This window comes from Phaseolus vulgaris, chromosome 8 (assembly GCF_051622355.1).
Source record: "Phaseolus vulgaris cultivar YP4 chromosome 8, ASM5162235v1, whole genome shotgun sequence".
NCBI classification, from domain to species: Eukaryota; Viridiplantae; Streptophyta; class Magnoliopsida; order Fabales; family Fabaceae; genus Phaseolus; species Phaseolus vulgaris.
The window spans coordinates 32,874,164-32,898,635 of record NC_143505.1 but is presented as its reverse complement, the minus strand read 5'-3'; the positions used below and the strand labels follow the sequence as shown (position 1 = coordinate 32,898,635).

At 41.8% G+C, this 24,472-nt stretch overlaps 1 protein-coding gene across 1 annotated transcript; it reads right to left on the bottom strand.

Annotated features, from left to right (window-relative positions):
• Positions 1-12,420: 12,420 nt before the first annotated feature.
• On the bottom strand, positions 12,421-15,013 carry LOC137826605 (cystinosin homolog). Its single transcript, XM_068632628.2, has 8 exons — positions 14,861-15,013; positions 14,623-14,755; positions 14,118-14,207; positions 13,906-14,030; positions 13,664-13,706; positions 13,145-13,262; positions 12,834-12,883; positions 12,421-12,733 (listed from the first exon to the last, which is right to left on the bottom strand). The coding sequence occupies exons 1-8, from the start codon at positions 14,977-14,979 to the stop codon at positions 12,602-12,604; spliced, it is 810 nt and encodes a 269-aa protein (XP_068488729.1). The 5' UTR covers positions 14,980-15,013; the 3' UTR covers positions 12,421-12,601.
• Between the last annotated feature and the right edge of the window lie 9,459 nt (positions 15,014-24,472).

Genomic DNA, 24,472 nt, shown 5'->3' with positions numbered 1-24,472 from the left:
TGTTCCTTGAGGAGGCTTCTCACAATAGACAGATTTTGTTGCTTCATCCAAGTGAAGGAGACAAGCTTGGGTGTATTGACAATTTTCCTACTTGTTTCATGTAGGTATTTGTTGATGAGTTCAGATTCTCATAAGAACCATCCTTCAAGCTTCCCACCACACCTTACAACTCCGGTTTTCATCCTTTTAGCAGATGGAGGAGTTGCAGCCATATCTCAAATCAAATAAGAACTTTAGCACACTGTAGAGAAAACTTAGAGTAGAGGAAAAAGAAGAACAACATATTGTTTGTGTGAAAAACAACAGCTAATTGCATTAATTTTATAGCTATAACCCTTGGTCAAAGTTGGCATTATGTGGGTTGTTTTCAAAACAAAAAAGAGAATCAAATCTGAACCATAGAGCAGTTTGTGTCAGTCAAAACAGAAAGTACAGAAAATCACATGTTGATTTGACTAAACTTTAAAAGCAGTTTTAATTTCCAAGATTAAGAGGAATCTGATTCATAAAGAGTAGTTATAGCAGAGGTATATGTATTCAAAGATGTAACTAATACATTATTGACCACAGATATCACTGGGTTTGAACAGAAATACAAATCAGAACTTAGAAATAAAAAACAGATTTGTCCAGTGCTAACAGAGAGAAAACAATCGGTTGTTTCAAAGAAACAATCGGTTGAATTTCTGCATTGATGATTTTTTTTTTAGAAAATCAAATTTTCAACAGTCATGCTATATTCAAACATCAAGGTTTATAAGGCACACAGATTTGTATAAAGAATAGAAAGGAATACAAGCTAATTATAACCCAAGCATAGGCATAGAGAAAAAAATACAGAATTATAAGAATTGGATTTAAGAACTAATGTTCAACAATGAGAAGAACCAGAAATTATCCTTCAGATTTAAGATACACAGATGAAAGCAGTACATAGAATCAGGACAAGGCTTTGACTTGCAAACAAATCTTCTTGAGATCCTGATCTTTCTGACCCTTCAAGTAGAGTAAAAAATATGCAAAACAAAACTTGTTAAATCACAAGATTTGATCCCTTAAAGAACTTGGGACCTTTTGCATTAGACTTATCCTTGGAACCATCAAAACATCTTGGAATCCATTTAAAGATCCCTTTAGGAACAAGAGACTTTCGAAACTTGTAGAACCTAACTGAATGACCTTTCTTCATGCAATAGAAACATGTACTAGCCGGTTGAATCGATCTTTTAACCAATTGTTTGTCTGGTACAGATGAAAAAGGTTTTAAAATCCCATTTCCCTTGCTTTTGGATAAAAACCTAAAGCAACTTTTCCAAAAACACAATTTTGAGATGCAAGAACATCTTCAAAGTTGGATTTTCCAGTTTTAAGTTTATCCATGGTTTTGAAAAGATAATGAATCTTTCTTTCGAGATTTTCACAATTTTCACAAAACTTTGAGTCACAACTGCAAGTTGAGTTCTTGTAAATCAAATCAAGGTTTTCAAAATCTTCCTTTGTTTTTCTCAACTCTTCTTCCAGAGACTTAACTCTATTTTCCAGGCAGTTATTTAGACCTTTCAACCGGTTGTGAGAAAGAGTTAATCAGTTAGCTTCTTCATGAGTTTCATTAAAGGCTTCAAGTAATTGATAATAGTTGTTACCTTTGATTGAAGAGGAAGAACACATGCTACTGGATACAGATGCTTTATGGAAAAGGTTTGCTTATTCATCATCAGAAGAGTTAGAGGAAGATACCTCATTGTCATCCCATGCAACATATGCCTTCTTAGCTTTTCCCCTTTTCTCGTTTTTGAAATTTGTTCTATGTTTGCTTTCATTGTTGGGGCATTCTTCCTTGATATAACCCTGTTCACCACAACCATAGCAAGTGTACTTGTTAAGATTAAAATCACTAGTTTTTTTAGAGTTGTACCTTTTTTAAGCTTGGCTTTTCTTCTTCAAGAACTTGCTGAACTTTCTTGACAGTAGACCCATGGTGTCTTCATCACTTTCACTTGAGTCTTGTTGTTGTTTGTGATTTCAAGCTTTGAGTGCAATGTCTTTGTTGTGTTTGTCCTCACTTTCTTGGACAACTAGCCTATTTATCTCAAGCTCATGCTTTCTAAGCTTACAAAACAAGGAAGTAGTTGTCATTGATGTCAAATCTTTTGATTCTGAAATGGCAGTGACCTTTGGCTGCCATGTTATATCAAGACACTTCAAGAACTTATGTCAAAAGACTTACCAAGACTCATCAAATGATTTACTATGTGAGAGAACCTTTTATGCACATCACAAATGGTCTCTCCTTTCTGCAATCTAAAGAACTCATACTCTTGAATAAAAACATGTTTTCTGACCTCTTGACATCATTTGTCCCTTCATGTGTGACTTCAAGAATGTCCCACATTTCCTTTGCTGAGCTACATTGTGATACCCTGAAAAATTCATCACAACTCAAGGCAAAGGTTATTATATTCTTAGCAATCCAATCAAATTTTGCTTTCTTGCTTTCAGCCTCAGTCCATTCAGATGAAGGTTTATCAATTAAAACCTCATCTCTTTTGACTTGAGGTATAAAGGGACCATTTTCAATTGTTTCCCAAATACCCTTATCAGTTGAATGCAAAAAGATTTTCATTCTTACCTTCTAAAACTGGTAATTGACACCACAAAACAGTGGTGGTCTGTTTATGGAAGCACCTTCCCCAAAAGGCAACTTGTCAGCCATGTAAAAAGATTTTTTTTTTCTTCAGAAAAATAGAACTTGAATATTTTTCAAGAACCTGGTTCTTTATGCCAATTGTAAGAATTGATGGCTTAAACAAGAGGGGGGTGAATTGTTTATCAAAGATTTTCGCAAAGATTGAATAAAAATGAACCTTTATAAAAAAATCACAAATAAGCAATTAAGGAAAGCAATCAAACAATGATACATAAACTATTTACAGAACTTTAACCGATCGAAATTACGTTTTAATCGGTTGTTTATATCAGTAGCAAAAGCAGAATTAAAACAAACAGTTATAAGGAGTTACAGAGAGAGAGATTTACACAACCAATTTTATACTAATTCATTCAACCTTGAGCTACATCCAGTTCCCAGAACAACCACTGGGTTCCACTAGTAATCACTTACAGATTACAACAACACAACCACAAAGAGGTGACCTTGAAAACCACAAGGCTCACTCACCCTCTTTGCAACCACACACCTCAAGTCAGAATACCCTCTGACTTTGCAGGATTTCACACACACTTACAAGTTTATGAAAGTACAATTACAATAATCATGAAAGGAATAGAAAACACCTAATATTACAGAAACCCGGAAGTCCTATTATCAGATCTTGTACCAGAGCAAAGTTAAACAACAATCTCGCAAACTTTTGAAAACTTCTTTAAAAAACTAATCTCAATCTCACTTCGATTTCATGAAAGAAAGGTTATATTTTTAGCATTCAAATACTAGTCGTTCAAGGCAACATTTATGAGCCAAAGCAGTTTTGATCACACCCAAAACAGATTAACAGGTTTTCAAAAAACTGTTAGGAAATGTCACAATCAACCGGTTGAAAAGTCGTTTCAACTGGTTGAAAAGTCGTTTTAACCGGTTGAATTGGTTAGGCAGTTACATAACCAAGTCAAAAATAGTTTAAAAACCTTTAAACAAGTCAAGTGACAAACAACCGATTATTTCGATAATTCAACCGGTTGTTTTTCTCTTTGCTTAGAAAAACATTTTTTTTTTAAAACAGATTGGGCAAGCTTTGTGCAAGGGCTAAGAACTGATCTTTACATAGATTCTAAACACTCTAATCTAAACCCAAACCAAAAGTAACACGACATCAAGCTTCATCATGGATTTGAAACATCAAAGCTCTCATGCTCTACAGGGAGGATCATGTCTGAAGACAAATACAATTTTAGACTTTACTTCCTAGTTTAAATCATCTTTCTCTCTAGGAAGGGTAGCGTCATTCGACGTATATATTGGTTCGACTGACTCTCTTAGGTAGTTCATAAACACTCTAAGTGTTTTCCACAAGGTTTCTCTATATACTAAAACTTTAATCTTCATTAAGCTTGAGGATCCTTTGTGAAGTCGTGAGGTGTGCTATATCGTCTGCTCAACATTTTGGTATAATTTATTCGCTTAGAGGAGTGTTCTTCATTCTAGCAGCCTTTTGGCATCACATGTCCTCTTCTTTATATGTTATTCTTTTGGATGAAATTCTTTTTATAGACTCTAGAAGAAGATAGTCTTTAGGCAATCATTTATAATCATTGAGCATTTATAGCTTTTATGCATGTCCATTTTGCATCTGACAAGCTTTAACATGATTGTTTCATTTAATGTAGCCTCAATCTTTACTTCTTTTTTCTTCACAACATCCTTAATAAATGACAATGCTTATATCTCTATATAGCACAACCTTTTGGAAAAATTCATGATTGACGTCCATTTCGTACAAGGCAGATAGTTGGGTTAGAGTTGAAAATCTCTTTACTTTAGGAAGTTGATGAAGGAAACAACTTTATCTCGTGTCTTGAGAGATTTTTTATATCTGAATTTGAATGGATCTCTTTGGCAGACACACATTCCCTGCAAACATAGAGTAAGCACATGATATTTATTTTAGGCACAAGGTTTTCTTAGTCTATATGCCTTGTCTGATGTTTGGTATGTGTTTCATATGTTCTTATGTGCACCTTATCAGACTTTGACAAAAGATTATATAACATTGTATCATTTTTCAGGAGAAACATTTACGTTTTACTTTATCCATTATTTTTATAACACTGTCATCTTACAAACAAAGTCTGATTATATTTTATACTTAGTTATTTTGAAGCACTAATTAAAACCATTGTGTAATATTTGTGTATGTTTTGATGTGTTCATAAAAGACCTTAGCATTCATTTTTATACATGTTCATGAAGAACCTTATGATTCTTTTACTTATCTCTTTGTGGCTCCTTTCATGTTATTTTGTGTCATTTTATTGATTTTACATTAATGTGATACCTAACAACAACTCTCCTCAAGAAATATTTTTTTCTTAAGTTCCAAAATTTTTTTGAAACAACATCTTCATCAATTTATCTTAATAGACGTCAATTCAACATAAGGAGAGAGAAACATGTTTTCTAAACAACAAGAGTCATCGAAATCCATTGAAAAGGAAAAAAAAAATAAAAGGAAGGAGAGAGAGGATGGAACAATGACGAATATCAAAGAAAGGGCATTGGTTTTTTCTTTTACTAATTTTAGACATATAAAAAACCAATTAAAATAAGTAAATACTATAGTAGTTGTTCTCGCCGGTTGACCTGGGTTGTCTTTATGCGTGGCATGTCCCTGCAAGCTAGGGCACCTTCGTTTTGCTCCGTCTGTGAGTACCTGAAAAGAAGTGAACAAAGGGGCGCCCTCGCGGCCGTTTGCACTCCAACGATCAAGTCAGCTAGCGAGAAACATCAAAGGTGACACACCCTTGGGAGATGGTCGAAAAACTGTACTGAACGATTGAAACTGTGTAACCAGAACCGTGTTGCCCTAATTGCCTTGTGCTCACTGTGAGTGCGCCGCGAAGACAACTAGGGTTTTCTCTGTGTATCTGTGTGTATTAGGTTAAAATTCTTGTTTTTCCTCAAACGACCCAAGGCCCCTTTTTATATACCTTCTGCATTTAAAACGTGTTGAAGCGCATTGAAGGCATATAAAAATGTTCCTTGGAATATACGAATCTTAACTTACTTAACGCGTACCTTGGCAAACTTTCCCTGAAACCTTTAATGAGCACGTGGGCATTGCCACGTCCCCCTCTGACTTGATCGTTATTCTGTGCAGAGGGTCCCACAGCGCCGCCACCCAACTTAGGGTTTTTCCATGGCGAGCTTGGCTAGCAAGTCAGCTCGGGCATTCTGCTCCCTTGGCACGTGCACTACTTCGAACAAAACAAAGGACCTCCTTAACTCCTGCACATACTCCAGGTAAGCCGCCATCTGCGGATCCTTGGTCTGAAACTCGCCGGTCACCTGCCCAGTGATCAACAAAGAATCACTCTTGGCCATCAGCACCTTTGCCCCCATCTCCTTCGCCAACAAAATATCGGCGATCAACGCCTCATACTCCGCTTGATTATTGTTGGCTTTGAAGGCAAACCTCAGAGATTGTTCTATCAACACACCGTTGGGCCCTTCAAGAATAACTCCATCCCCGCTACCCAACTGGTTGGACGACCCATCCACCGAGAGTACCCAGGGATAATCATCCCCGACGCTCTGCACTGTTTCAGAAGATAGCTCGACCACAAAGTCAGCGAAGATTTGCCCCTTGATCGGCCTCGGGGCTTATACCTGACATCGAATTCTGACAACTCCACCACCCATTTTACCATCCTCCCAGCTACATCTGGTTTCTTTAGAACCTTCTGGATGGGTAAGTCAGTCATTACAAACACTATAAAGCTCTGGAAGTAATGGCGCAGCCTTCGCGCCGAAAACACAACTGTCAGCGCTGCTTTCTCCACGGCCTGATATCTCACTTCTGGGCCCTGCAACACCTTGCTAACAAAATAGATAGGTTTCTGGACTTGATCTTGATCCTGGACGAGCACTGCACTCAACGCCTTCTCAGTTACGGCAAAATATAACCTGAGGGGCGTTCCCACTTGAGGTTTGCACAGAAGGCAGGCTCGCTAAGTACTCCTTGAGCTTCACGAAAGCCTCTTCGCACTCCCTCGTCCAGACAAACCTATTATTCCTCTTCAAGCACTGGAAGTACGGGTGGCCCCTTTCTCCACTAGCAGACACGAATTGCGACAGTGTGGTCATCCGACCTGTAAGCTGTTGCACCTCCTTAATAGTAGAAGGGCTCCTCATCACCAAAATGGCAGCACACTTATCCGGATTTGCTTCAATTCCTCTTTCAGTCAAGAGAAACTGATCCGGTCGGTCATCGGTTTGGGATGACGTCAGCCACTGATGGCCACGTGGGCCGTTCTTAGTGAGACAGGTGGGCCAAGGAAGCTGGTGTGTCTTGAAGAGGGTGATCAGGCAGAGATCGGTGGTCAGGAGGAGATCAGAGATCGGAGAGGTTATGCGTTCTACGGTACCATGCATGAGAGTGGTCCAAGGAAGCCAGTCGGTCGGTGATTGAACCCCTCTCGGCCCGTAACGTGCACGGGGCAGGACAGAGGTGATCGCCCATGCGTTAGGTAGTACCTGGTATGCGCGCTTGCCCAAGTCGCACCTGGTACCTACGCAAAGGTTGCACGAGACATCCAACGAAAGAAACACGCTAAGTTACTTCGTGTATGAACAACGTGGGAGCGCAGGAGGTTATATAAAGGCATTCCACGTTGTTACAGGGGTACATTTTTTATACTGACAAGGGTCTAGTTTTCGCACAGAGAGAAGAGAGAGCATTCGTAGAGTGCACGGTTCTCATAGAGACTCAGAGTACACGATTCTTTGGTGGTCTTGTTCACTGACTTACGGAAGGCGGAGTTAGACGTAGCGGGGCCTTCAACAGACAAGTCACCGGCAAGATCAGAAACCCTAAAAACTTTCCCGCCTCCACGCCGAAAATGCACTTCTCGGGGTTTAGCTTCAGCTTGTACTTGGCTATCGTAACGAACAGCTCTTCTAAATCAGCAACATGCTGGCTTTTCTCTAAGGATGTCACGACCATATCATCAACATAAGCTTGCACGTTCCTCCCAAGCATAGGCGCAAGCACCTTATCCATCAGCCTCTGGTACGTGGCTCCCGCATTCTTCAGCCCAAAGGGCATCACCTTGTAGCAATAGCACGACCTCTCCGTCATGAAGGCAGTCTTTTCTTCATCCATGGGGTGCATCTTAATTTGATTGTACCCTGAGAAGGCGTCCAAGAAACTTAACAAATTGCACTGTCCACCAGGGCATCTATATTCGGCAAAGGATAGGAATCCTTTGGACAGGCTTTGTTCAGATCTGTGAAGTCGACGCACATTCGCCATTTCCCATTGCTCTTTTTCACCAATACAACATTGGCGAGCCATTCTGGATACTGTATCTCCTTGATATGGCCTGCGGCGAGGAGTTTCTGTGTTTCATCTCTGATCGCCTGTCTTCTTTCTTCGTTGAACTTCCTTCTTCTCTGTCGGACGGGCTTGATTTGAGGGTCCATTGCTAAACGATGACACAGGAAATCGGGGTCAATCCCCGGCATATCTGAGGCAGACCATGCGAACGCGTCCAAGTGTCTGCCTATCACCTTGGCGATCTGGTCCTGCGTCTCGCCATCTAGGGTCTTCCCCAGCTTAAATGTTTTTCCGCCGATCTTCTTCTCAAGCCAATCCTCAACCGGCCGAGGCCTCTTCTCGCTGGCGATCAGCGCTCTCGCAATACCTGACTCCCTGGCGATCGCCGGGCGGTTTTTCTCTTCCTCCACCCGGGCGGCACTCTCGGACCTCGCCTCGACATCCTCCATTGTCACATTGCCTTCGGCGGCCACCTCCAACGCTGCATCCACAACTCGCCGGTTTTCCTGCGCAGGCTTCACGCCAGGGGGCGGAGTTGTGGTTACATGGCATACCGATCTCTTGTTCTTGAGGTTGTTTTCGTAGCACTTATTTGCCTCCTTTTGATCAGAGCGGAAGGTGATGACTACCCCCTCCATCGAAGGTAACTTGACCTTCATGTGCTGCGTGGAGGGCACGACTCCTATCCTGTTGAGTGTCGGCCTTCCCAACAGGATATTGTATGCTGAAGGAGCGTTCACGACAAGGTACCTGATCTTCTCTGTGCGCGAGGCCGCTCCATCTGTGAACGTCGTCCTTAACTCAATGTACCCCCTGACCTCCACTTGATCACCAACAAAACCGTATAAGCAGCTCCCATATGGCCTAAGCTGGTCTGGAGATAGCTGTAACTTTTTGAAAGTCGGCCAAAACATCACATCTGCCGAGCTCCCCTGGTCGACCAACGCTCGATGAACCATCCTTCCCGCCGTAACAAACGAGATTACAATGGGATCGTTGTCGTGGGGCACAACATCCCTGAGGTCTTCCTTGGTGAACGTGATGTCCACATCGGGTGAGTGATCCTCAAAAGCTTCTACTGACATCACCGACCTTGCATACTTCTTGCGTTGCGACGCAGTACACCCACCGCCCGAGAACCCACCAGCTATGGTGTGGCTCTCGCCGTGAACGGGTACCTCATGCTGTTGTCCCTCACTGCTCGCCGGTTGTGAACCTGACGATTGTCCCGTCTGCTTCTCCACCAAGTAGTCCTTCAAGAAGCCATTCTTTATGAGTTCATCCAACTGGTAGCCCAGCGCCAAACAGTTGTTAATATGGTGCCCGAATGCTTCGTGGAATTCGCACCATGATTCCGTGTGATGTCCCAGCACCTTGTCAGATTTTACCGGTGGCCTCAACCTGTCAGCTATGTTGGGCACAACGATGAGGTCTTTGAGTTCCACCACAAAGTTGTGCCTTAGTGGCCTACTTCCCTCTCTCCTTCCTTCTGCTTGACCCCTAGGATGGGTCCTCCTTGTCTCATAGGTGCGCTTCCTGTCTGGGTTCTTTCTTTCTGTGGCAGCTTCGTGAACCCTAGCAGGTTGCGTGCGTATCTGCGCTCTTGGTCGTGTGGGTGCGACATTTGTGCACTTCTCATATGCCTCGCCCTCTGAGGCAATGTGCTATACCGCTCGTCGCCTTACTTCAGCAAAAGTTTTGGGGCGACTGCAGTTAAGCGATTTACTGAAAGACCCGGGACGTACCCCCTTCCTGAATGCGTACACAATCATGGGTTCATCTGTGGTACCCACCTTCACCACCTGTGCCCCAAAACGGCTTATGTATTCCTTCAGGGTCTCGCCTTGAAATTGCTTTACGTCGAAAAGGTCGTACGAAACTGTGGCTGGGGCCCTGTTGGCTAAATACTACTCTCTGAATAGTCGTGAGAGTTGGGCGAAAGACGTGATGTGACCCTCTGGGAGGCTGATGAACCAATCCATAGCCATCCCAGTCAGAGTGCTCATGAAGAGCTTGCACCTTACAGCATCAGAACCGCCAACCAACAACATCTGTGTGTGGAACGCAGTGAGGTGTGCCTCAGGATCCTCCATCCCTGTGAAGGTTACCTTGGGCCCTGTGAACGTATTGGGGATCACTGTCTCTAGGATCGCCTGTGAGAATGGTGTTGTGAATTCCCTAGGTGGGAAGGCAGCCTCAGGCTCATCTCCGCCGCGCCATCCACGGCGTAACTCCTCGTTGGCACGATGGAGCTCACCGTTTCTCGCCTGAGAAGCTGCGAGATCCTCCTGCTCCGCTTTCGACGCTGCCATTGCTTCCTGCAGCCCTTGCATCATGCCCATGAGTTGTTGCATGGTCATCTCTTCACTCCTAGCGCGTGCAGGTCTAGTGGCCATGGCTTTCTGGAAACCCTCTTACTTATCTGGGTTTTGAGAACTGGAACTGAAAAACGTGTGCGGTGGGACTGATGTTTATATCGGCCCCACGGTGGGCGCCAAATGTTCCCGCCAGTTGACCTGGGTTGTCTTTATGTGTGGCATGTCCCTGCAAGCTAGGGCACCTTCGTTTTGCTCCGTCTGTGAGTACCTGAAAAGAAGTGAACAAAGGGGCGCCCTCGCGGCCGTTTGCACTCCGACGATCAAGTCAGCTAGCGAGAAACATCAAAGGTGACACACCCTTGGGAGGTGGTCGAAAAACTGTACTGAACGATTGAAACTGTGTAACCAGAACTGTGTTGCCCTAATTGCCTTGTGCTCACTGTGAGTGCACCGCGAAGACAACTAGGGTTTTCTCTGTGTATCTGTGTGTATTAGGTTAAAATTCTTGTTTTTTCTCAAATGACCCAAGGCCCCTTTTTATATACCTTCTGCATTTAAAACGCGTTGAAGCGCATTGAAGGCATATAAAAATGTGCCTTGGAATATACGAATCTTAACTTACTTAACGCGTACCTTGACAAACTTTTCCTGAAACCTTTAATGAGCACGTGGGCATTGCCACGTCCCCCTCTGACTTGATTGTTATTCTGTGCAGAGGGTCCCACAGCGCCGCCACCCAACTTAGGGTGTTTCCATCGTGTGAGCCCTCTTTTCTACGAAGTGCTTCTGTCACGTGGGTTGACTTTTTGGGTGCCAACTCATGCGCCCCAATCACTAGTCACTCGCCCTGGGAGCGTATCTACCTTTCTCTCGTATCATGCACGTGGTTCCCCCCTTATCATGGCCCTCTCATGGGTCGTATCTGTACCAGGGTCTCCCAGCAGTGGCGTGGATACTTCACGAGTCAGGTTTACCCCCTACTGGTACTAGAACTTATGGCCTTGAAGCCACCTTTCTCTTCTCCTTGCTACTGTTCTGAACTGTCTAGGCTCGATGTCTCTCTTCGGCGACGTCTAACTCGGGCGATGTCTTACTTTAGGCGACGTCTTACTCGGGCGATGTCTCTCTTGCGCGATGCCTCGAGCGGTCGACCTGTTGACTTTTCTTCCTTGGGTCCCTTGAGGGGTCCCACCATGTGTTTGACTTTGACTTCTGGTCAAGGTCCGGGGATGGGACATTTTAATATTATTTACTCTCTCATCATACACCAATATACATTACTGCACCAACAAACACAGATCTCACGGAGAAAAAAAATAATGCACACTTCAAATACTTTAAGCGTAGAGTCACAAGTAATCAATTCATTTATTTTTTTTATATTTTAGCTCACTCATACATTCATTTTTTATACTCACTTGCTATTTTATCATTATTGCAAGTAAATATGATTGAAAATAGGACAAATAATTTTTCAAAAGCCTAGGCCTATGTAAAATCTGATCTACCTTGTTAAAAACGTTAAATTTAAACATTACAAAAGAAGTGTATGCGTTTATTAGGAGCATGTAGTATGAACTAAAATTACACATTTCGGCCACTTTCAACAAGAGCACGTATAAGGATTTTTCAACAAGAGACTTTTAAAAACTCACTCTATACACTTTTACGAAGATGACACACTATATATATATATTTTTTTTAAAGAGTCTAAATCTAGTTTTGTTTTTTGTTATTAAGATAGATACTCTAGACGATCTTCCGAAAACACACACTAGATTTTCTTTTATTTGAGAAGATTTTTTAAAAGCTTAAATATAAAGCCCTTTTTTTTTTACCTAAAATGCACACTCTAAACACTAAAAAAAGAGCACATATTAGATTTTAATATTTAACAAGACTACTTAAATACAATTAAAATTGTGTTAGGATAAAGCTAAAGAAAATCCTAAATAAAATTTGTTTAGGATCTCGATTACCAGAGTCAGCCACTGTGGTCAAACAAACACACACTCTCATGTTAAATTTTGCAAAACGAGACAAGCTCACTTTCCCACAATTCAAGACTTGGACAAGGGTGAATAATTGACTGGAAAATAAAGAAGAAAATGATAAGGACACTAATAACTTTTTATTTGATGTTTCTATGTTTATACACTAATAGCATTTACGGTTAATTTTCCATGAAGCAATCTAGCATATGCCCTGTGTCATGCAAAAGGATCAATTAGGATTGAGTTCATTACAAGAGATCATGAAACAAGCTACATCTTAGACATTCTCGAATGGTCTATCTGAAGACTTGGCATTATCATGTTCAGGGGATGCCTCTAATTTGCGTTTCTTCACAGGATATAACAGATAATGTTGGCACATAAAGATGATGTCAAAGAACACAGACACCTGCAATGGTTCATTTTATCAATAACAATGTTTGTAGAAAATCTATTCGATCAGAATGATAATCTAACTAGTAAAATCTCTTAGAAAAATAAATAAATACCAGGGATAGCATTAGTTTCCCTATATTTCCATAGAAGTTCACCCAAGAATCTGGAAATCAAAGTTGGAATTTCAAAATCATATCAATTTAAACTGTAAAGAAGATATTAGTAACATACTCACTTAGAATATACTATATATTATTGATTAAAACTTATTAAAAATTGCAAAATCATGATTGAGACTTGTTAATTTAGGATTTAAAATAATTTTTAATCAATAGTAGAGTGTTTAAGAGTGTTGTAGAGTATGTTACTTGCATTTTTTTAGCTATAAATAGAACAAGACCATTTGGTAAACAAGATAACTTACGTTGATCGATTGATTGCATAGACATTTGCGCATAGTTAGCTACGGAGCCAGAAAAGTCCAGTAGAATGTTAACAATGCTCCAGCCTTCTGTACTTTTTCTCATAAAGTTCATCACTGCCTATATTCGTATCAGAACTTATTACTTAAGATAAAATGGCTAGCATGTTTCAACAAACAATAATTTCACTTTATGACCAAAGAAAAGAAAAATGCAGCAATTCTCGCCAATTTAGTAAAAAACCCTTCTACATCTCAGTTAGGCTGATACCTCAAATAACAACAATCATCTACCATCACATAAATAAAATATTATTAAAAAAAAAAACCCTTTAAATTGTGTATGTTTGCATTCCAAAATATGCTTCATTGAAGACAAGACTAGCATAATCTTAATGGTTCCTAGTTCAAAGAGCTAAATTATATTATATCCCAGCAATCAAATTGAGTTATCCGGGCAGTAATATAAACATGAGGAAATAGAATTAAAAGGAAATCATACAAAATCGAATAGGTCCTGACCTGGGGAATATATTTTATAATCGTCATACAAACTTGAATGTCACTGCAAGTTAATCAGTTTCTAGAAAAGTCAGAAAGAAATTTGTTGACACAATCATCATTCATGGATGCATTATATGTAACAATGGGGTGAAAAAACTTGGTCTTATTACGATTCTCCTATGCAAATTTGTTAATAATCCATAATAGGAGGTCAAATTAATGGCAATTGTTCATGCAACAAACGAAAACAGGAAACATACGAGAAGATTGAGATTAGCCAGAGCCAGTGATGATTGTGCAATGCTACAAAGAAACACACTGCTACAGAGGTCCATGTAACAAGGAGAATTCCATATGCGATTTTAGAGATTTTCTGACTTCCCCGCTACATGAAAACGTAACCTCTTTCAGGATAATCATAACTTCATAACAAGAACAGTAAGCTCAATTAAAGGGAGTATATAGCACTAACATCATAGACTGCAATCTGGAACAAGGAAATTGCTGTCAACAAAACAGCATGGACTGAAAAAGCAACATCATTTGCTGCCACAGGTATCATCTGAAATATAACAAAAAAATGCTGAATGAACTTGAGCTAATAATGAATTTATGCAGATATATATTAATATAGACATTAAACAAAGAAAGGAAAAAATTCATATCATCTTGTGAATTGCTCAACATTCTACAATTAACATTTCGAGCATTTTTAAATCTAAAACTGAGAAACAAAACTGTGCTAACTCCCAAGAACCAAAGTGGACAATCCAATTATCGATGACCTAACAATGCAGTGCAAGGAATTTGAAGCTGGAACAGAAACATACAAAATTATCAAAATATCACGATAGAGAACTGTGTAAAGTGACAAACATAACTTTCCCCTTTCACTTTAGCACAAACTGAGATTAATCGATTTAAGTTGAATGAAGAAAGTGGAAATATTATGTTAAAAAAGGTGGATATGAACAAACCTCTCTCTGACCAAATTTGTCTCTGTACTGCTTCTGAACAGTAGAGCTGAAGTACAGAGATGCATTGTATATGAGATAGGAGGAGTGTTTCGTCAAATTCAGCAACACGAAATCAAAGTTCAGTCCCACCACACTGTACCACAAAGGCAAACCAAAACACAAAATAAAGTAAAAGCAATAAGCCATAACATAAGGAACTGAAAAACAAATTACACAGAAACTAATAGTAACATGATACCTTTTTCTGCGAAAGTTCAAGATGACTTGCGGGTAGAAACTGATGGACCAGGAGGCAAAAGCAAACCAACCCAGAACTTCATAGGAGACATGTAGAGGAACTGAATTCCACGCAGCCATGGTTCTTTCCCTAACTTGTTCAAAGAACAAACCACAAATCTTGAGTATAGATATATACTTCTATTGTGTGTATTATTTTTGTAATTATTATTTTTATATATTTTATTACAATTTATGTTTTGACAGTTCTTTTTAATTTATATATTACTAAAATGTAGATTAGTTTTAATTGTATTTATTATTTTTTATTATATAAAAGAAATGTGAATATACATGTTTTCAGTATAATTTAATGAGATTCATTTAAAATAAAGAAGAATGGTATTTTGACAAGTTACATACTAAAATAAACCACTTTACAATGTTATAAAAATTTCATGTCTTCAGGTGAATTTATATTTCAGTACAAATTTATTTATTTATTTATTTATTTTTACCAATTGTAATTTGTATCCATTCACTTTTACATTGTGAACTTACCAAAACTCTAAAATAAAATAAGTGTGGTTTGAGTTTACTCTTGAAGCGAAGATGCTATCATTGTGGTCTCTTCCAAATGTGATTCTTGAAAGGAAAAGCTATGCATGGGACTTTTGTCTCTTTCTTGTTTTGTTTTATATTTTTTCAGAATGTGACGTAACGTGATTATGTTTCTGACTGGTTACGTATGGTTTGGTGAAGTTGTACTTGATGAGAATTCGTGAATTTAGCAGCTAACCTGGTCTATATACACATAATATGTCATTTGTCCAAACAGTTTTTTTATTTTATTTTTACAAGTTATAACTTCATAAATTATTACTTTATTATAACATCATATTTTTTTATTATTTTAAAACAATAACAACAAATATAAATGAAATATTATAATAAAATAAAGTGTAACTTGAACTTAAAAGAAAAATGAAAGTGTTAAAATATAATTAAGTTGGGAAGAAAGGCGAAAGTGTTACTAGTGATGATTTCATAGTTCCCTTATTCCATAGAGAAGGTGAGGAGTGCGTCGTAAGGTGTGCTAGGACATATTAAAAAAATTATGAATTTTTAAGGTAAATTTAACATTATTTATGGATATTATTTTTGAACAATATTATCTATAAATGTTATCTACACTGAATCCGTAGATAAATTCAGCATTAACTATTATTTATGAATCTCTATTACCTACCAACTATTATCCTTATATGTCTATTATATATCAACTATTATCCATGAATCTCTATTACCAGTTATTATTCACATATCTTTATTACCTACCAAATATTATCATAATAATTACATACATAATATTAAAAATATAATTATAATATGAATAACTATAAAATCAGAATTAATATTCATAAATAATAATAATAAATGATAATAATCATAACTAATAAGTATACATATTATTAATATTATAAAATTAATAATAATATAATAATATAAATAATGTTATTAGTATTATATTAATAATATGAATAATATTATTATTATTAATATTAATAGTATTAGTAATATTAATAGTATTAATGATATTAATAGTATTAATGACATTAATAATATGAATAAAATTAATAATATAAATAAAAATATTAATATCATTAATATTATTTATAATATTAATAATATTAACACTATTTAAAATATTTATAATATTAATAATACTAATAATATTTAATAATGTTAATAATATTTAATAACATTAATAATATTTAATAATGTTAATAATATTTAATAATATTAATAATATTGTTCTCGCCGGTTGACTCTGGTGACAAGCTTTAGCTCTAGTCTGTCTCCTCTGGAATCTGTTCTACGTCTTGTTGCATTGGAATGTGGCTCCATTGAAACAGAGGGGTTCTACCTTTTGATCACACTCTGATGATCAAGTGAATAAGAGTTTACTAAAATTAAATAAGTATTTAGTTTTAGTCTCAGAAACAACGTACTTTACCTGAGGTCTTAAGCGCCTTTTATAGTTTATCTCTTGTAACAATTTTCTTTCATGAGAATCTAATTTCAACTGAAAACATACGTAACAGAAAAACATTCTATTTATTAATCTTATTAATAAGAAATATTTTTATTAATGAGAAAATAATTTTATTAATGAGAGCATAAAATAATAAAAGAAAAAATATCTGCTAACAGGGCACCACTTATCTTCAGGTGCTAACTGTAGGAAAACATTATCTTTTCACGATGCATGTAACTTAACTACTGCGTGCCCTAAAACACACATACTTAGGTTAAAATATATTTATGTGACTTAACCACTACGTACACTAACACGCACCCTTAGGTTAAGAAATATCTTTTACTAATAACCTTATATTAGCGTATAAAAGTATTATTTTAATTATTTTCCTACGGGCTTACTAATATAATTGGGCCAAGAACTCATGACCCACCTCATAGGTCCAACAAACGGGTTGACTTGCCTACACCTGTGCACCGAGATCCAAGCACTTAACACCGAACACTTTGTCCAATACAAATATTAATAGTATTAATAATATTTAATAATATTAATAGTATTAATGATATTAATAATATTAATAATATGAATAATATTATTGATATTAATAATATTAAAATATTAATGATACTAATAATATTAAAGATATTGATATTTAATGATATTAATTATATTAATAATATTAATGATATTAATAATATTAATGATATTTAATAATATTAATAATATTAATGATATTAATGATTGTTCTTGTCGGTTGACTTGCTTGCCTGTTAACTCTTGTGACAAGCTCTAGTTCTCTCTGTCTCTTCAGGAATTTGCTCTATTTCTTGTTGTTCTGGAACATAACTCCGTTGAAACAGAAGGGGTCGTACCTGTTGATTGCACTTCACAATCAAGTCAGTAAAAGGCTTACTAAAAGTCAAGAAGTATTCAATTTCAGTCTCAGAAACAACGTGCCTATACCTGGGGTCTCAAGCCTCTTTTATAACTGTACCGCCCTGGTGGACAGGTGTGATGACGTGGCATCCTGCTACAGTGTAGGCGTGTTGACAAGGCGCCAGGTTGGTAGATAGGAAGGAAGTCGGGAGGCACGTGTGGTCGCCGATTGTTAAGTTGGCGTGTTCCAATTTCCAGTTTACCAGAATAGGCGATCGCCAGGTTGAAGATGAAGTCGCCAGATGTAGACTCAGGCGACCAAGCAGTCGGAGATCGCCAGAATAAGCACATCGCCGAAGACGAAGGAGAATCAGATTATGAAGGCGGCCGGCGAGACCACAGGGAAGGTGTATGAAGGCCCTAACTCGCCAGTTTCAGTAGAGATCGCACTCCTAAGTTAGCTATGCACTGGGCAGTACCATGCATAAGTAACTTAGCCAAAATAAGAGTAGAAGCAGCGCCAAGTCAGGGAGCCTCCAGATGATGGCACGTGTACAGTTGGATGCGAGCCACGTGTCCAAGTCTGTAACTGCCAGGAGAGAGAAAACCACCAGGTATATAAGAGTTCTTAACAGACTTCCTGAGGTACGCACGTTCAGTTCATACACTTTACGCTTGCGAGAGAGAGAGGATTTGCACGGTTCTCGTTCTTAGTATTTGGTGATACCGTCACTGACTTGAGCGTCGGAGTGCGATCGGCCGCAGCGGCGCCGTATCGTTTCTTTGCAGGTTCTTGAGATAGATCCAGAGGAGGAACGGAAGTGAGAAGCGGCGCGCACGTCGATCCTTTGACGAGGCATTCTCCAGCGCTCCGGTCAACAAGCAGGATCATCAGGCGCCCACCGTGGGGCCGTGTAAAGCTTGCTCCCATCCACAGCGTGAGTTCGTGGAAACTTTCGAGGTTTTCGGCGTGGTTGTGTGCTGGTGCAACCGTCGTTCGTGGTTTCTTTGAGTTTCGTTCGGTGAGGTTTGCGTTTTGAACCATTTGTTTGGCTTTTCGATCGGTGGATTCGAGTTCTTTCGTTTGCTTGGTTGGTTCGCGGGGAAACGGTGGTTTTTGGTGAAGCTGCGATTTTCTTCGAAGGTTTGCGGTGTTCTTGGGTTCTTGCGCAGTTTCTTGAGTTTTCTTCAGTTGATCGCCGATTCGATCGTGGTTGAAGTGTTGTTTGCTGTATTTCTGTGGTTCGCTGAAGTTAATGAGAAAAATGAGAAGCAATCGTTCCAGTCCCGTGGCGCCTGTCGCAGCTGAAGGCGACGCCGCCATGACCATGGCGCAGATGGCAGAAATGATGCGCTCGTTGCAGGCCACTGTAGAAGCCAAGCGCGCCAACCACCAGCACGCTCACAACCAGCACGCCGAGAGTACAATCGCCCGCCTAAGCACAAATTCGTCATGGGACTAGCGGACCTGATCGCTATCCCTAACATATCTGCTAGATTGAAGGCGCCCGAGAAGGTGGGCGACAAGGTGCTGGGGTCAAAACCGGACGCCTGGTGCGAGTTCCACCAGTGCTTTGGCCACAACCTGGACTCGTGTTTGTCTTTAGGATACCAGCTCGACGATCTGGTTAAGAGCGGGTTCCTAAACGACTATCTGCTGGACAGAAGGACCGGAGGAGCGTCGAGTTCCCAGCCAGCGGGTGGAGAAGCCCAGCAACACGAGATGCCTATCCATGGAGAGATCCACACCATTGCAGGGGGTTTCTCAGGTGGTGGATGCACCGCATCGCAGAGGAAAAAGTACGCGCGATCGGTAATGGCAGTGGACATGTTTGAAGATCACTCACCGGAAGTGGACATTACGTTCACCAAGCAGGATCTTCGGGACGTTGTGCCTCATGACAACGATCCCATTGTTATTTCGTTGATAACAGCAGGGAGGAAGGTCCACCGAGTTCTGGTGGACCAAGGAAGCTCGGCAGACGTGATGTTCTGGCCGACTTTCACGCAGCTGGAATTGCCCCTTGACCAGCTGAGGCCCTATGGAGGGTGCTTATATGGATTCGCTGGTGACCAGGTGGAGGTCAGGGGGTACATTAAGCTGAGAACCACGTTTACAGATGAGGCTAGGTCGAGGACGGAGAAAATCAAGTACCTCATCGTAAACGCCCCTTCAGCATATAACATCCTGTTGGGAAGGCCCACTCTTAACAGGATAGGCGCAATTCCATCGACTTGGCACATGAAGGTGAAGCTGCCGTCCATGGAAGGGGTGGTGATCACGATCAAGTCGGACCAGAAAGAAGCGAAAAGGTGCTATGAGAATAACCTGAAAAACAAAAGGTCTGTGAGCTATGTAACAACCACCCCACCTCCCGGTGTGAAGCCCAGACCGCCGGTAACAGAGGATATCGCTGGAAGGGATGTAGAGATGATAGACGCTGAGCTGGGGGAGAGAGAGGCTGGCCTGGAGGAGGAAGAGGCGCGGAATCGCCCCGAGGAAGCGAGGGAACTGGGAATCGCCAAGGCGGTGGTCGCCAGAGAATCCAGGCCCAAACCCGTCGAGCAGTGGCTCGAGAAGGAGATCGGAGGGAAAGTTTTCAAGCTCGGAAGATCTCTGGAGGTCGATCTCCAGGACCAGATCGCCAAGGTGATTGAGCGGCATCTGGACGCGTTTGCTTGGTCCGCTTCGGACATGCCCGGGATCGATCCCGACTTCTTGTGCCATCATCTGGCGATGGACAACATGGTGAGACCGGTGCGACAAAGGAGAAGGAAATTCAACGAAGAGAGGAGGCAGGCGATCAGGGACGAGACCCAGAAACTCCTCGCTGCAGGCCACATCAGGGAAGTCCAGTACCCTGAATGGTTGGCAAATGTCGTGCTGGTGAAGAAGAGTAACGGGAAATGGCGCATGTGCGTCGATTTCACCGATCTGAACAAAGCTTGCCCGAAGGATTCGTATCCTTTACCAAGCATTGATGCCCTGGTTGATAGTGCTGCAGGGTGCAAGCTGCTGAGTTTCCTGGACGCCTTCTCGGGCTATAATCAGATCAAGATGCATCCCATGGATGAAGAAAAAACAGCCTTCATGACGGAGAGGTCGTGCTACTGCTATAAGGTGATGCCGTTTGGGCTGAAGAACGCGGGGGCCACGTACCAGAGGTTGATGGATCGAGTACTTGCACCGATGCTGGGAAGGAACGTGCAAGCCTACGTCGATGACATGGTTGTGACCTCGCAGGAGAAAAGCAAGCACGTTGCAGACTTGGAAGAATTGTTCACGACGATCGCCAAGTTCAAGTTAAAGCTCAACCCGGAGAAATGCATTTTCGGCGTGGAGGCTGGAAAGTTCTTGGGTTTTCTTTTGACTGAAAGGGGAATAAAGGCTAACCCGGACAAGTGTGCCGCCATTTTGGCGATGAAAAGCCCGGCTACAGTGAAAGAAGTCCAGCAGCTGACAGGTCGGATGGCAGCCCTATCTCGCTTCGTGTCAGCGAGCGGAGAAAAGGGACATCCCTATTTCCAATGTCTGCGGCGCAATAACAAGTTCGCTTGGACGAAAGAATGCGAGGAAGCTTTTGTCAAGCTAAAGGAGTATCTGGCGAGCCCGCCGGTTCTGTGCAAACCACTGGCGGGTACCCCTCTCAGGTTGTATTTCGCTGTGACTGAGAGGGCAGTGAGCGCGGTGCTCGCCCAGGATCAAGATCAGGCTCAGAAGCCTATTTATTTCGTGAGTAAAGTGTTGCAGGGCCCAGAAACGAGATATCAGGCCCTGGAGAAGGCTGTGCTGGCTGTGGTGTTTTCGGCGAGGAGGTTGCGCCACTACTTCCACAGTTTCACAATACTGGTGATGACTGACCTGCCCATCCAGAAGGTCTTAAAGAAACTTGACGTTGCAGGAAGAATGGTGAAGTGGGCAGTCGAGTTGTCAGAATTTGACATTAAATATGAGCCTCGAGGCCCGATCAAGGGGCAAATCTTCGCAGATTTTGTAGTCGAGCTCTCATCAGAGGCAACGCGGGTTGAAGGTGACGATTTCCGTTGGGTACTCTCGGTGGATGGATCGTCGAACCAGCAGGGTAGCGGTGCTGGAGTCATATTGGAAGGGCCCAACGGCGTGCTGATTGAGCAATCCTTGAGGTTTGCCTTTAAAGCAAGCAACAATCAAGCAGAGTATGAGGCGCTGATCGCCGGGACTCTGCTGGCCAAGGAGATGGGAGCTAGGGTGCTGATGGCTAAGAGTGACTCGCTGCTAGTCACGGGGCAAGTAACAGGCGAGTTCCAGGCTAAAGATCCACAAATGGCGGCTTACTTGGCGTATGTGCAGGAATTGAAGAGTTCCTTTGCCTCTTGTGAAGTGATACATGTGCCCCGAGAACAGAATGCCCGAGCTGACTTGCTTGCTAAGCTCGCCAGCTCAGGCAAGGGGGGTAGGCAGAGGACGGTGATTCAAGAAACTCTGAAGACGCCGAGGGCGTTCGTAGCAGATCACTTGGTCCTTCAGATAAGCAAGTCGACGGAGAAAGCAGCGAGAAGCCACAAGTCTTTGACGCAAGAAACTCTGAGATCACCGAGAGTTAGAGCTTGTCGAGGAGAGAAGGTGGACGTGATGCAGGTCTGCGCCACCCATGAGCCAGACACTTGGATAACACAGTACAAGCGGTGCCTGGCAGATGGCCTCCTCCCGCTAGATCCAACAGAAGCTAGGAAGGTAAAGAAAAATTCCAGCAAGTATACACTGATTGATGGCGATCTGTACAGGTTTGGGTTCACTCACCCACTCCTGGAATGTATACACGGCGAGAAGTGCACGAGAGTTATGGCAGAGCTCCACGAAGGTATATGTGGGAGCCACGTCGGGGGTCGAGCTCTGGCCGCAAGGACTCTCCGTGCAGGCTACTATTGGCCATCTATGAGAGAAGATTGCAAGAAATATGCCCAGTGCTGCAAACAATGCCAGCAGCACGCCGACTGACACAAGGCACCTCCCGAGGAGTTGAAGTCGATCTATAGCCCTTGGCCGTTTCATACTTGGGGAATCGACATCCTGGGACCTTTCCCGCTGGCGATCAGGCAAATGAAGTACTTGGTGGTGGCGATTGAGTACTTCACCAAGTGGATTGAAGCAGAGCCAGTGGCACAGATCACCGCGCACAAGATCGAAGGTTTTGTATGGAAGAACATCGTGTGCCGGTTTGGAGTGCCTAAGCGCCTGGTGTCAGATAATGGGACGCAGTTTGCAAGCCACCTGTTGAAAAAGCTTTGCGAAGGAGTGGGAATTCAACAAGTGTTTGCATCCGTCGAGCACCCTCAAACAAATGGCCAGGTGGAATCAGCTAATCGGGTGTTGTTGAGAGGTTTGAAGAGAAGGCTTGAGAAAGCCAAGGGAAGTTGGGCTGAGGAGGTACCCCGAATAGTTTGGGCGTACCACACCACCGAGCAGTCGGGAACCCACGAGACCCCGTTTAGTTTGGTCTACGGGTGTGACGCCATGATTCCAGTGGAGATCCAGGAGAGCTCGCCGAGATTCCAGAATTTTGTAGAGGAAGACTCGAATGAAGAGAGAAGGCTGAACCTGGATCTGCTGGATGAAGTCAGGGAAGAAGCGAGGCTGAAGGCTGAGGCGGTGAAGAGGAGGATCGAGCAAAGATACAACTCAAAGGTGGTGCCAAGGCAGTTTAGAGAAGGCGACCTGGTGATGAGGAAGGCCCACCAGTACGAGATGGAGAATAAACTATCACCCAAGTGGACTGGGCCGTTCAGAATAACCGAGGCGCTCGGGAACGGAGCCTACCGCTTAGAGACGCTGGAAGGAGGGGCGATTCCTCACACCTGGAACGCCACACACCTGAAGTTGTACTATAGTTAAGAGCTTTGTAAGTAAAGACAAACACAATGTTACATTACAATGTCTCTGTTAAAACAGTTTGAAGGGGGCGCTCTTTTTTCCCTAAGGAGGGTTTTTAATGAGGCCACCCAATAAAAGAAGAGTTTTCAAAGTATAAGGTGTTTTCAGATTGCATATGTGCTATTTCCAAAAGTTTCGAAGAAAGACCTTGTCATTCGTACATGATTTAAGGCACGAAAAGATATGTCGCGTGTTTTCTAAAAGTTTTAAAGTCCTCATCGTTTTTCGGCGATTAGAGGCACCAGTTAATTTTTTAAAGTCCTCATCGTTTTTCGGCGATTAGAGGCACCAGTTAAGTTTTTAAAGTCCTCATCGTTTTTCGGCGATTAGAGGCACCAGTTAATTTTTAAGTCTTCATCGTTTTTCGGTGATCGGAGGCACCAGATGAAAGACCTCCTCGCCGTCGAGCGAGTGCAGGCGAGAAAGAGGAAAAGTCCTCCGTATTTCTGGGAGCGAGAAGATGTAACTCCCGGGGCAACGTAGAGGCAAGTTAAAGACCTCCTCGCCGTCGAGCGGGTGCAGGCGAGAAAGGTCCTCAGTGCATCCAGGGGGGAGGAGATGTACACCCTGGGCAAGTTGAGGCACCGGATAAAGTCCTTATCGCCGTTGTGCGAGCCAAGGCCAATTAAAGACCTCCTCGCCGTTGAGCGAGTGCAGGCGAGAGAAAGGAAAGGTCCTCAGTGCATCCGGGGGGGAGGAGATGTACACCCTGGGCAAGTTGAGGCACCATATAAAGTCCTTATCGCCGTCATGCGAACTAAGGCCCATTAAAGACCTTCTCGCCGATGAGCGAGTTCAGGCGA